The sequence below is a fragment of the Stegodyphus dumicola genome, chromosome 9 (genome assembly GCF_044657685.1).
Source record: "Stegodyphus dumicola isolate Sdum_Otavi_A_Nest chromosome 9, ASM4465768v1".
Lineage (NCBI taxonomy): Eukaryota > Metazoa > Arthropoda > Arachnida > Araneae > Eresidae > Stegodyphus > Stegodyphus dumicola.
In genome coordinates, this window is record NC_140776.1 from 73,202,061 (window position 1) to 73,215,298 (window position 13,238).

Sequence of the window (13,238 nt, forward strand, 5' to 3'; positions counted from 1 at the left end):
AATATAGCTGAGAGTTATATTTCACTTTTTCTATTGTTATTCTTTACTAGTATTTATTTCCAACTTTATTAAATGTAAAATATAAGTGTTAACTGTATTTTATATCTAGTAAAGATGGAACCATTTTTTACAGTTCAAAAAGAAGAATTTTATTATTTCAATATGAACTTTTAAGGCACGAAACGTTTGTTTACATATTTTCGAGAATTCTAGTGAGATCGTTATTCCGTGTTATAATTTTGCATAATCCATAAAATGTTTGCATTAAAAATGGGTGCTTTTAACGCAAACGTTTATAGTTAACATCTTCTCTAACATGCAGTAGTACAGGATTATGTGCACGTTCCTCAATATTAGTTTAGTGCAGTTTTATTTAATGCATTTCTTATACTTTGATGTAACTGCACGTATAATCACTTTAGCTTACCTCTTTGTAATAAAGACAGGTGAGTAACGTTAGATCTTCCAAATATAAGCTAGATGTGCTACCACTTACACCACGAGAACAAGGGATAGGACAAAAGCTTATAATCTTCCTTAGTTAAAGGGAGACCTGAAAGAAGTACAAGATCCAATTGCCCAGATCCATATGGTGAAGAATAATTGGCCATCATATTTTAGTTTCCAGCACCATTGTATTGAGATTTTTTTAGAGCAGGAAGCCTGAAAAATCCACTTTGGATCCTGGATTCGAATCATAGATCTTTCACTTTGGGCTTTTTAACACCACGGGAGCACCCATAGGAGAAGGCAATAATTTTTTGTAAATAATCTACATCAAAGTTATCACTTCTTCATTATACGTAATCAAAAGACTGGAAAGCAGAAATCGAAATGTTTTCTATTGGTTAAAATTAAGCAAACAATGGATTTTAAAGGGGCATAAATTTTAAATAAAATTCTATGGATTTTGAGGGCTCTCTGACTCTTTTCATCAAGAATGCTCTCAAAACAGGCAAACTTCTCTAGGATTGGTCTTGTATTTGTTATTTATGAAGATGGCAGGGAGAATGCAGCTATTCAATATAGGGTACTAGATGTAAGATGTATGTTTCGTTTTTCAAGCCGAGCTTCTGTGTTTAAATCTTACCGTTAAATGGATACAAAACTCTTTCGGTAAAAATGATACTCTTGCCGTATGTTTAAATATCTTATTTGCAAAGATTCGCTTTCTTCTCTCTTTCTTCTACGTGATACACTATCGACTGAAAAACTAGTGGTGGAAAATCAGTCTATCTTATATACAGTTAGGAATACCGCAGATATTCGTTTTATCTAAGCAAGCGATTTATCGTGATATTGATTTAATTTTACCTGCTCCTAAGTCTTATTGGAATTAATCATGTATTAGGAGAAAACTGTGGTTGATTTGAATGCTAAATATCTTTCTTCTTCCAAACTACAGTGAACAAAGAGATTTTTTTCAAGTGTTTTTCAACGACTTAAGCATTTTCAACCGAATTAAAAATTTACTCAGATTTTGACTGGTCATGGGAAGTTTGGAATTTACGTACTTCGTTTCAATATTGTGATTAGTGGACTTTGTGCTTGCGACGATCCTGTGGGAGATGTAGAACATACTTTACTCCATTGTACGTTGCATGCGAGTGCCATAAGTACATTTAAAGTGAACTTAAGCAGCTCTCTATTTGCTGGCCTCCTGTTTTCTTTGATGTTATCAGGAGTTCCCAAATCTTTGCAGTCTTGCTCGACTTTATTTGTTGTTTGAACTTTTAGTATTATTATTCATATGATTTGATTTTAATCTTTCATGTGTCATTGCATTATTTTGCGTATTGTCTAGGTATAACTACGTTATGTTTTGATGTATTGTTGATGTATAATTTTCCCTTTGTATCAATATTATTAATTATTATTTCATTTTTATTATTACTGGTTTAATTTCTTTTATAGGCGTATTAACGTAGTTTAACTATTCATGGTACATTATAGTATTTTTACTTTAGTATTGTATTTCTTATTTTTTCTTTGTTTTCTCCAGACTTAGATATTATGTTTTTATTGTTAAATTGTATCTTGTTGTATTACGAGTTATTTGCTTACCTCTGTAAGCCTCGTGGAATATTTTGTGGAATACGAGGGGTTTTGTAATAGTTTTCGTAATAAAAAAATAGGCACTTGCCTCAGATTTTCCTCAAAATCAGTAGTGTTTTATTTGAAATCTACTCTAATCAAACGTTGCTTTTAAATTTTACATTTGTCTTCAAATTACGTTTTTCTCTAACTGTTTTGTTGTGGTTTGGAAAAGTTTTATGTTTTGAAAACGTGTGTGAATCGCTTTGAAATTTTTGAGTTCTTAATCAAATGATGCATAAATTAGTCAGTAGGTAATTATTCACACGTAAAAGTTGTTTTACTAGCTTCCTTATTGCCTTGTTCTAATTTTTAAATATGTTATGTTGAACATACTTGAATTTTGGACGATTTGTTTCACGTCAAACAAAGTTATTCCTCGATTAAAGAATCTGAAATAAAAAACTTGTTTAAAATGCGAGTTGTGTTCTAACTTTTCATTTCTTTGAAAGTGTACTTTGGCTTTTGGTTTACTGATAAAATCTCTTTGCAGTGAAATATATATACGTATGTCCATCTACATACACTTCTCAGTTAATATTGTGTAAAGGAAAGAATTCTGAGCCGTGGATACGATTAGTACATGTTAGTTGAGAACCGTCTCTTTTACGTTTTTATTCATGAGTCAGCTTTTTCCATAAAAAAGTCACAACTGTTCGAAAATGAAAATAAATATTCTTTCGTTACTATTCTAAATTCCAACGGATTTCTTCTTTTTCACTGTCTAAGGAGAAATGAAAATTATCTGGGGAAAAATTATAATAAACTAAAAGGTCAACAGTTTGTATTGCGCAATTTTATCAGCTATAAGACTTAGACAGTCCTAATTAAAACGTTACTCAGCAGGGTAAACAGAGTGTATAGAAATTTAATCCGCATTAAAATATTAAATTTTGATCTTTTTTGCTTCTTTGTGCGAAGCAAAGGAAGTACTGTAATTACGAAAAATTTCGAGTATCATATTTCAAAAACAACATTGATTTTCACCGCTATCAAATGCAATTTAACGTTGTTTTTGCGTGACATCAGTACGTAAGAACAGAATAAAAGACTTTTTTTTTCCCAAAAAAGGGATTATAAAATGGATTTAAAATGCATTCAGAAAAGATACTTTTCTTGATGTCTGTACGTACGTCTGTTTCGTGACGTCTGTACGTACATACGTATGTATCTCGCATAACTCGACTGCTATAGCATATAGCTGTGCACCTCCCTTTTGGATTCCAGGCAGCAAATATGTACGCATATATATATATATATATATATATATACTCTCTCTGTTACTCGGCTCGGTGAGTTCAGTTTTTTTTATTCTTATATGTTGGTAAATTGCTCATTTTTTGGTTTAAAAGTGATTAAATTATATTGTTCTTATGTTCCGGTTAAGATTTTTATGCTTTTAGTTAATCTGCATATAATAGCTGTAGAATTATCAACAATTTAAAAGTTGTTTAAGTGCGAATAAGCCTAATAGAGCAGCCATATTTGTTTGCATTTGAAACTTAGTAGAATAGTAAATTAAATCAGTTTCTGCCACTTCAGTGTCCTTTTGCCGAGTGGGACAAAAAGTGAACTTTCAGTTTTGGCAACCAAAAATCTGCCTTCTTGCCCTCTGGCCAAATGGCTTGTTTTTGAACAGAAACTGTAATTTTAATGATAATTTTCTATAGAAATAGTTTTCTATATTTTTCAATTTTTAATGAAAATGCTTTAAGTTTTTATGTATTTATGCCTTGCTGCGAAATGAGAACTGAATTAATTGAATGAGAAATATATAACTAATGAAATTCGAGGAAATAAATTTAAATGAATTGCAGCAAAAAATGTGTATAATTTAATAGGCCGAAGTCATGTGGTGCTCACATCAGACTTTTTTATTCCATATAGGTAGCTAGATTCCTTCCTAACTATTTAGACTGCTAGAAGTTTTATATATTTTGTTGTGGTTCGGAAATAACTAATTTGTTCCTTGAAAGTATGTTTGATTGATTTTCAAATTTTTGCTTTCTCTTTAGCCAAATGATGAGTAAAAAACTTAGCAGGTAATTATTCATAGGTATAAGAAAAAAGAGATAAAAATTGAATCGAGAATAAAATTTGTACTAGTCTAAAGCTGCATTAAAATAAAATGAAGTTATTTAAATGACTAAAATTAAAACCCCAAAGTAATTTAGTTAGTGAATGAAAGAAAAATGAAGTGGATTTGATTCTTCTAAGTTTTGCTTCTCTAAAGATATATTTCTGTCATCGATAAAAATAATATAAATTCAGTCTTTTTAAATAGAATAAATTCATTTTAGTCAAATATTTAATAATATAATATTTTATTATGTAGCAATATTTATCTGATTCTTCCTTTATTGAAATATAAGACTCTCTTTTTACTGTTTTAGAAATAATGTTATATTAAATTATTCCTGATAAATAACAAACTTATATTTTTGTAAATTCAAGTCAGATAAAATGTTAGCTGAAATTAATCTTGATTTTCATAAAAAATAACGAAAATTCATTTTAGGAACTGATGCAAACCATCAATCATTACAAGCAGAATTTGACTTCTGCCAATGGCAATCCTCATTTTGAGGAGAGACAAAAAATTTTGGTTTTCGATATGAGATGGCAACTTCAGAATACATTTACGTATTTATAATAAAACAAAGAATAGGGAATAAGCTGGCCTTTGTAGCAAAAACATTTTAAGTTGGGGAGTGAAAAAACAGACTTTCTTTCGATTTCGAAAGATATATTAGCAGTTTTATAGAAAATAAGGTATTAAAATATATAAATAATGCATTAAAATATATAACTATCACGCATTTTAGATTAATACCAAAATAATTGTAACTATTTGTCCACTATACAGAAAAATGATTTCCGGAAATCATCTCCAGTAATTCTCACTTTTTGAGATGAATCGTAATTCTAGCCGGAGAGTCCCGGAGACCTAAAATAGAGGGCTACATCATTTCCTTTTTGTAACTGAACTAAAATTTCAACAGAAAATATTTTTGATTTCGGACATTTTATTTCGACAATAAATCAACCTTAAAAATTGCCTCTTTTTTACCCAACATGTTTTAGTTGACTACTGGAATTATATCGACTGGGGATCGGGGTCTGAAAGTGTTGGACACTTATTTATTTGTTTTCATACCTGCACATCTCCTTTAAAGTTTCCTATCATTACTGTCGTACTGTTTACAGCATTATCTCTATTATTCTTAGTGACGGTTTAACCGTTTTAGTGGTGTACAGGAAAATTTATGATCTTTATTTCTATTCATACTTTAAAAATAGCACATTATAATATATTCAGAGCTTAAATTCAACAGGAGTCTTATTGAGTTATTTATTTGCTTATGAGTGAAATTTTAATCCCAGGAGCCCCAAAGAAGACGGGGCTCCTGGGATGCAGTACTTTAATTTATTTTTAACAATTTATTATTGATTTAATAATTTTAAAGATTTTTATTTAATTTTGACAATTATTTTTTAAAGTCATCAAGTTATTCAATGCAGGAACGTGAAAAAGCGTGCAACGCCCTCCCTTGGATTCGAAATCCGGGCCTTCCGAATACGAGTCGAGAGTAGTTCCAGATACATCATGAAGACAGAAACTAGAAAGTAGGAGAACATACCTTATAAATTATGTATTTTATTAACTATTTGATTCTTTTAGTTTCGTTCATTCTTACTTCTTTGTACGAAGTAAAAAGGAAGTATTGTAATCGCTAAAAGTTTCAGGCAGCATATTTCAAAGAAAATATCCATTTTGACCATTATCGAATGCAATTTAACGATTTTTTTGCGTGATATCTGTACGTAAGGACAGAATGAAATACTCTTTTCCTTCAAAAAAATTATAAAACTGCTTTAAAATTAATTCTGAAGAGAACTTTTCGTGGCGTCTGTACGAACGTATGTACGTACGTGCGTACGTATGTATCTCGCATAACTCAAAAACGAGTAGCCTCAGAACGTTGAAATTTTGTATATAGGACTGCTATAACATGTAGATGTGCACCTCGTATTTTGGTTGCAATCGGCCGCACCAAATGTATATAAAGATATTTATATATATATCCACTCTGTTACCCGGCTCAGTGATCTCAGTTTCTTTACTCTTATACGTTTATAAATTGTACATTTTTTGCTTTAAAAATGATTGAATTATGTTGTTTTTATCTTCCGGTTAAGGATTTTATGCCTTTAGTAAATCTGTGTACAGTATTTTTAGAATTATCAGCAATTTTAAAGTTGTTTAATTGCCGCTAAGCCTTTTTTTAATGGCGGCCATTGATGTTTACATTTGAAACAGGAGACTAGTGGATTTGTTGCCGATCTAGAGAAACTTAGCTTCGCAACAACAAAGATAACGCATTCATTTATTATTGCCAATTAAATCATGCTTAATTCTTTCTGGAATTTTTTCAAGGAAATAAGTGTTTGAGATTTACTTCGTAATTTTTAATATAGATATTTTGAGTTTTTATGTATTTTTGCCTTCTCGCGAAGTGAGAACTGAATTAATTAAATGAGAAATACTCAATCATCTGTGAAAAACTGTTTATTTTTTGTTTTGTTTGCTTAATTTCTTTTATACACCATTCTAGCTTTATTATAGTATTTGAATAGAACATGTGGCAACGATTAGATAATTCTATTCTTTAAATGATATAAATTTTGTGCATTATGAGGTATAATATGAACGAAATATATAAGTTAACTGTTATATAATTATTGGATTTTATAACAGTTAACTTAGTTTCCGTTATGTAATTATTATGTAAGTTAACTGTTATATAATTATTAATACTGTTAAGTGAATCTAGCGCCAGAGTGTCGCTAGGGTAAACAAATACTAGAGTGAATTTTAAAGAATGCTTTTATTTTATTGTAGTTTATGCGCTGTCGGCGAAATAGATTTAATTTAATCCAATAAGTTTAAATAAAATGCAAGAAAAAATGCGTATAATTTAATATTCCAATTTAATATTCCAATACAAGGAAGTCATGTGGTGTACACATCAGATTTTTCCTAATTTCCTTTCGAAGGGCCTCAGTACTTCTTATTTAAAAAATTAAGCTCTGGGTGTACCTATCGTCCTTGTTATATAATTTGAATTAAAAGATTAAAAGATCAAATAAGCATTTTCAATAGCTGTAGAATTATCAACATTTAAAAAGTTGTTTAAGCGAGACCAAGCCTAATAGAGCAAACATATTTGTTTGCATTTGAAACTTAGTAGAACAGTAAATTAAATCTGTGTCTGCCCCTTCAGTTATATTTCAGTTTTTCATTTATAATTTAGGCATTAAATGCATTTTATAATTTAGCTGTACGTTTAAAAGGAAAAATATGTAAATGTTTATATTTAATTTTGGGCAACAATAATTCTTAAAGTTTCGATTTTTTTTTTTGAGTATGAAACTTTTTTAAAATTTTGATCACGATTTAAACAAAAAATTTGTTTAGATTGAATAGTACATTATTTATTATTAATTTTGCTGAAATAAAAAATATAATATCAAGTATGTGTACGCATGAATAAAGAAATGGAAACATTTACATGTATATACATATATGAAGCTAAAGAAATAAAATTATGTTTTAGTTTATTTTTTCAAAACTGAATTCTTATATTACATACACACTGTTTTAGCATCACATAAACGTAGCATAGAATGCATATCATTTTATAGATTTTATTACTAATGTAAGTGTTTAAAACACTGTTTACAGAGAAATTTTGATAAAACGGTAACAAAGTTTGATACATATGACATATTGCAGAGTTTGTAAAACCAGTTTTTCATATATATTTATTCTTTTGACCTTCAGTTCGTTTTTCGTCAGTCTCCATTAGAATGTAAATAAGATTGTTGAATTAAATTGTATAATCGGTTATTTAGTTGCCTTGCATTCTTAGTATTTAGCAGCTGCTAATCTAACTGAGTTCAAAACCCTTTGTTGCCGAATTAGATTTATTTCTGATTTGCTGCTGAAATTTGGGTGAGTATTTTAATCTTTCGTAAGACCTAGTGTTACCTGATGAAAGTCAACAACATAAAAACTAAATTATCTACAGAGTAAAATTTTGTGACTTGTTAACTTAAAAAAATCAAATTTGCTTTTTTTCTTGCATGTAATTTTGAACAATTTCCATCAATTTTTAAATTTTAAGTCTTTAGAACTTATACATTTTGGCTACAATTTTAAACTTTAAAACTTATACATTTTGTAATTTGCTTATTCATTTTAAAATATAGACCAGGTTAGTGAGACGGCATACTCTAACAATATAATGTTGCGGTATTTATTTGGAAAGAAGTTAAAGACAATCTTATAAAATTTAGCAGTTAATTAAAGCGATTCTTATAAAAAGAACACACTGTGCTATTAAATCAGCATTTGACGTAAAGTGAAAAAATCAGTAACGATGCAAATATAGCTTATTACTTTTGAAAAATATATCTGATGCAAAAGTGGTGCTCTAAACCTTCAATATGTCGCTAAAAGTCATGAGATATCATTACAGTGCTTCATACTAGAAAGCTGAATTTGAAAATCTGTCAGTATGATAAATTTTAAGCTCCAGAATCAACTTTCAAAACTTAGTTCTTTAAACATTTTCCCACCTTTTATATCAGCATTTAATTTATTATATATTTTCGTTTTGTATCGTTATTCTTTCTAACTTGAATAATAGGTTTCATTCTCCTCATGCTCAGCACAGCTACGTCTGATGTTCCTAAAGGATACAATGATATTATCAGCAAGAAGTTGAATTTGATTTTATTTTCAATCCATGCATTTCGGAAATATTTTTATATCATTTTAAAGTATGACAGACTCTTGTGGAAAGGTGGTTGATGAAGCATACAGCTGATAATGGCATACAACTGACGCTTCTTTCTTCCTTAAAGATATTTAACACTTTGCGGCACAGTGTGTCCGATCTGGACACACCTAAAAATTTCCTTCTGTACGCACAGAAAAATTGAATGAAAAAGGATTTATAGGTTACTGCTGGTTACTCTGAACCTTCTTTATTTATAGTAGATCGCAGCGCAACACAAACCAGTCGATATATTTTAGCCATGTTTAGTTTTTTAAGACCCTCATTTTTCAAAGAAATGTTCCAGATTTTTTTAGGGTATAAAAGGAATTGTTTGAAAAGAAAATTCTATGTTATTTTTTGGCTGTATGCTAATCTCTTTATTCTATATTAGTTTTAAATTTTTACCTTGAAATCTTGCATAAAATCAAATGACGAACTCTAGGTGTGCCCAGACAGGGCTCACCGATAATCTAGGACAACTGAGATTCTGTATTCTTTGTTTCTCCGCATCTCATCTGTCAGTTCATTGACAACAATGCTCGTTTCAGCACTTATCGTTTTAATTCTGTGGGTGTGCCACTTTGGGCACACCCACAGAATTAAAACGATAAGTGCTATCTTCACAAAATTTTACTTGTGTACTCCTCTAGGCTTAATTAGACTGCCTACATTTTTTTTAAAATCAAAATTCCGACTTTAAAATGTAGCGTGCCGGAAAGGGTTAATAAAGTTCGGGATCTTCAGTTAAAAGACTTGTAGTACGTCTTCAAATAAAGTAGCTGGAACTTTTTTTTTTCATTTAAATTCATAAAAAAACTTAAGGTTTGTCTGGTAATTTAAAAAAAGGAAAGGGAAACAATTTAAGGCCTGAGAGTTAAATTTTAGATTCGACGTTGTTTTTACTGCTAAGGACGTTTTTGAAAAACTTGCCTAAAGTTCAAACACACCAAAAAAAATAAAACTTATCTTGAGTGGACATCTTGAAGTGGAGGACTCGTATCCTAACAAGCGTTGACGTCGGCCGGGCTCATCTTTACACTGGTTCTAAAAATGTCGACGCCAATTCCCACTGTAGAACAGAAACAGGAGCACGGCTGCCCAGGACGGCTATCCGCTTGGTCCTGAAAGTCCTAAGTCAACACGCAGGTAACTCGTTCAAATTTCGCCTCTTTACCAGCACGCCGCAAGGAAGAGTATTTTCAGCTTCAGGCCAGAAACGTTTTTTCTAGGCAATTACGGCTCGCCTGTTCTTACTCATCCCAAGAGCAAGCTTCACGAGTAACGTCCCAAGTCAGTTCCACCCGCCAGTCCGTAAGAGAGAGTGCCTCTTAACCAAACGCGGCCGGGGAGCATATTTGCCGCTCCCCGCCGGAAAACATCTCTCTTCGTAATTACATTTTGTCCAGCAAGCCCGTAAGTCCAGCAAGCCCGAAAGTCCAGCAAGTCCAAGAGTGAGCGAGTCAAAAAGTGAATCCAACTCGAATTTCCTTCGTCTCCTTCACAAACGCGGGCTCCCACTATGGCTTCACTTATCGCCCCCTTAATTATGGCAAAATTTTCGTTTTCAACTCCAGAATGCGGAAATAAGGGTGACCGCGCATGCGCGCCCTTCTTCACTTAGCCAACAACCGGACCCTCAATCGCCAAAAACCTGAATGACTTACATTGAAAGACAAGTAGCAACCTTTGACCTTTCTATCACGTACTTTCCTCTCTTAAGGTCAACTAACAATGAAAATTCTTTCTCGAACATTCTAAAGGACAAAGCGCGCGAAATCATGACTTTGCAAAAATTGCCTCCCTTTCCCTGCTTCTTTCACAATGAATCAAAGTTTGTACAAGATTTACAAATAGAGGAAAATAAATAATATTCTTTTAAACTAAATAATATTCCCAGAAGCATCTGTTTTTCCCCAAAATTAAAGCCTTAAAATAAATAATTCAGAATCAAATAAAAATTAAGATTTCCATAAATCAGAAAATCATTCACCTAGTTTTTATACCGCTATCAGACAAATTCTCTACACAACACTTTATGAGCAGCTGATTTCTAGAATTGAAACAAGAAAGATAATACTAACTATATAGTTGCACCTTATGGGAGTCACATTATATCTAAAATGTCTTCGTAGACTTCGAACTTCCAATCCAAGTTCTAAAAACAAGAAGTCAAATCTAAAGCAGGAAAGCATTTCCAGATCAGTAATTTACCATTTCTAAATTTGACGGTGCTTGTAACACACTCTCGCAAACGCCATTACCCTGTATCTGAGAGAATATGGCACTCCCATTAGATCACCAGTCTGTACCATCATTCACTGTGTTGTATAATGATTTAATCGAGGTTCAATACAATGCTGTCTTATACTGGTCCAAACGATGCCAGGCACTGATAGATGAACAGTAAGAGCAGCACAATCAAAAAATCCTGCTGCCTTGAATTTCCCATCAGATAATTATATTTATATCTTTTGTTCGGCACTAAATGACTTGAGCTAAGCTGAAAATTATTTACAATTATGCAGCAAGAATTTTGTTCGACATCTTCAGCATTCACTGTCTTGATGTATCAAGTCTTTGAGCGTGGTAAAATGATGGACTGACTCAGTGCTTCTCCTTTATAAAAGCTTGCGTACACAAGGTAAGGATAAATTCAGTTGCGTGGAAATATGTCTAATCGAATGATCAAATTGTGGAATCCATATATTCCCATCTCCTTTTAAAGCAATGAAATCTTTTGTTCATATTTAATTCTCGCAAAGGACATCTGTAGCATTAAAGGATATGTGGATGTGTTGTGCTCCAGAGTATCCTGGAGCTGGACTAAAGCTGGTGTACCTTGCTCAATGACAACATCTTACAGGCTTAATCTAAGCAGCAATAGATGATAAAGAATTTTTAGTTGCTTAGTCACTCCTTTTAAGCAACTAAAGTTGCATTTAGTTGCTTAAAAGGAGTGACTGTTAACATTTTGGGTGTATTAAGTTATGTCTTCGCTTTTACAGCGTTGAGTGTCATGTAACCACAGCATATAGGCCTATCTTTTCTATAGCATATATCGATGAATGCATGTTATAAGAACACGATGTGCTAAGGCTGTTTATTTAAATCTGAACGCATAAGTACCATTTTTACTCGCGTATTCCTTTCTCTAGCGTTTTAGCTCAAGGTTTTAGTAAAATTTTAAATGTTTACGTAATTGGTTTCATCCTTAAGATATTCAGAAAGCAAGCTTACCTAAATTTAAAAAATGGATTCGTCAACGTAATGATTGTTTTTATCTTGCTAATTAATTTGCTCGTAGATTTCGGATGCATGAGCTCTGATTTATGGAACAATAATAATGAAGAACCTCAAGAAAATGGAGATATCGAATGCTCTTGATTCTGAAAGTCTTTGAATGTGGGAAAACAGAGTAAACAATAACGAAGATGTTGACAAAGGTGACAATGCCGACGACTTGCAAGTTGTTGCAGATGGCAAGGACAACAGTTTCCAGCGGCACTAAATGATTTGAGGCTAAGGACGAGATTCAAGATAGCGGTAAAGAAGTGAAGATATTTCGTTAGATATTGTTAATATTACTGCGTAATCTTATCATAATACAGGTATCTTTTTAATTATATTGCGATAGTTTCTGGTAATTTACACATGAATACGTTTCATATGTTGTGTTTCTACAATACAACCCTACGGAAATCAAATTTTCTGCATAATTTTCCCATTTCTATTTTCATGCAATAAGATAAGTAAAAAAGGAGGCGAAATGCGCGAGGGAATATGGTACATAGAAAAAAAAAATTGGCCGGTCTAGTTTTGATAATATTTTTATGTTAGATTAACCTTGCATATTATCCTTTATCCTTTCACTGGGCGAGATACTGTTCGATTCTTCAATGGCTACATTAAGGCTATCTACATGCAAACTTTTATGTTAATAAAAGAAAGAAAGATAATAATATGTAGTAAAAGATAACTTGAAATCACATTAAATTATTTTTTAATGTTATTACTATCTCTGAATGCAATAACGATGCTCCCCATAATACATAAAAAAAGAATAACCATACAATTTAAACTAATAATATTTTTTCAGATTAATTTTTTGGATATATAAAGTTTACTTTAATATATAGCACATTTATTACATAAATCAAAAAGAAAGTACCAAAAAAAATCCACATACCCGCCTTCCAGCTGTCTTCTTCAGCATCGCCAAAGTTTTTTAAGCACTTTTTCAGAACCTGTGAGTGAAAAAATACATGTTTTAATATTCATAAATATCTGTTGGTAACTCAC

The 13,238-nt window shown here is 31.5% G+C and overlaps 1 protein-coding gene across 12 annotated transcripts in view; it reads right to left on the reverse strand.

Moving 5' to 3' along the window:
* LOC118185753 (uncharacterized) overlaps nt 1–13,238 on the reverse strand; it is a 555,072-nt gene that overhangs the window by 446,161 nt on the left and 95,673 nt on the right. For all 12 annotated transcript variants that reach the window (XM_085823608.1, XM_085823606.1, XM_085823612.1 and 9 more), the window contains one exon: nt 13,126–13,183. In XM_085823608.1, coding sequence (XP_085679734.1) covers nt 13,126–13,152 — 27 coding nt within the window. In that variant the 5' untranslated portion in view covers nt 13,153–13,183. The remainder of the gene's footprint in view (nt 1–13,125; nt 13,184–13,238) is intronic.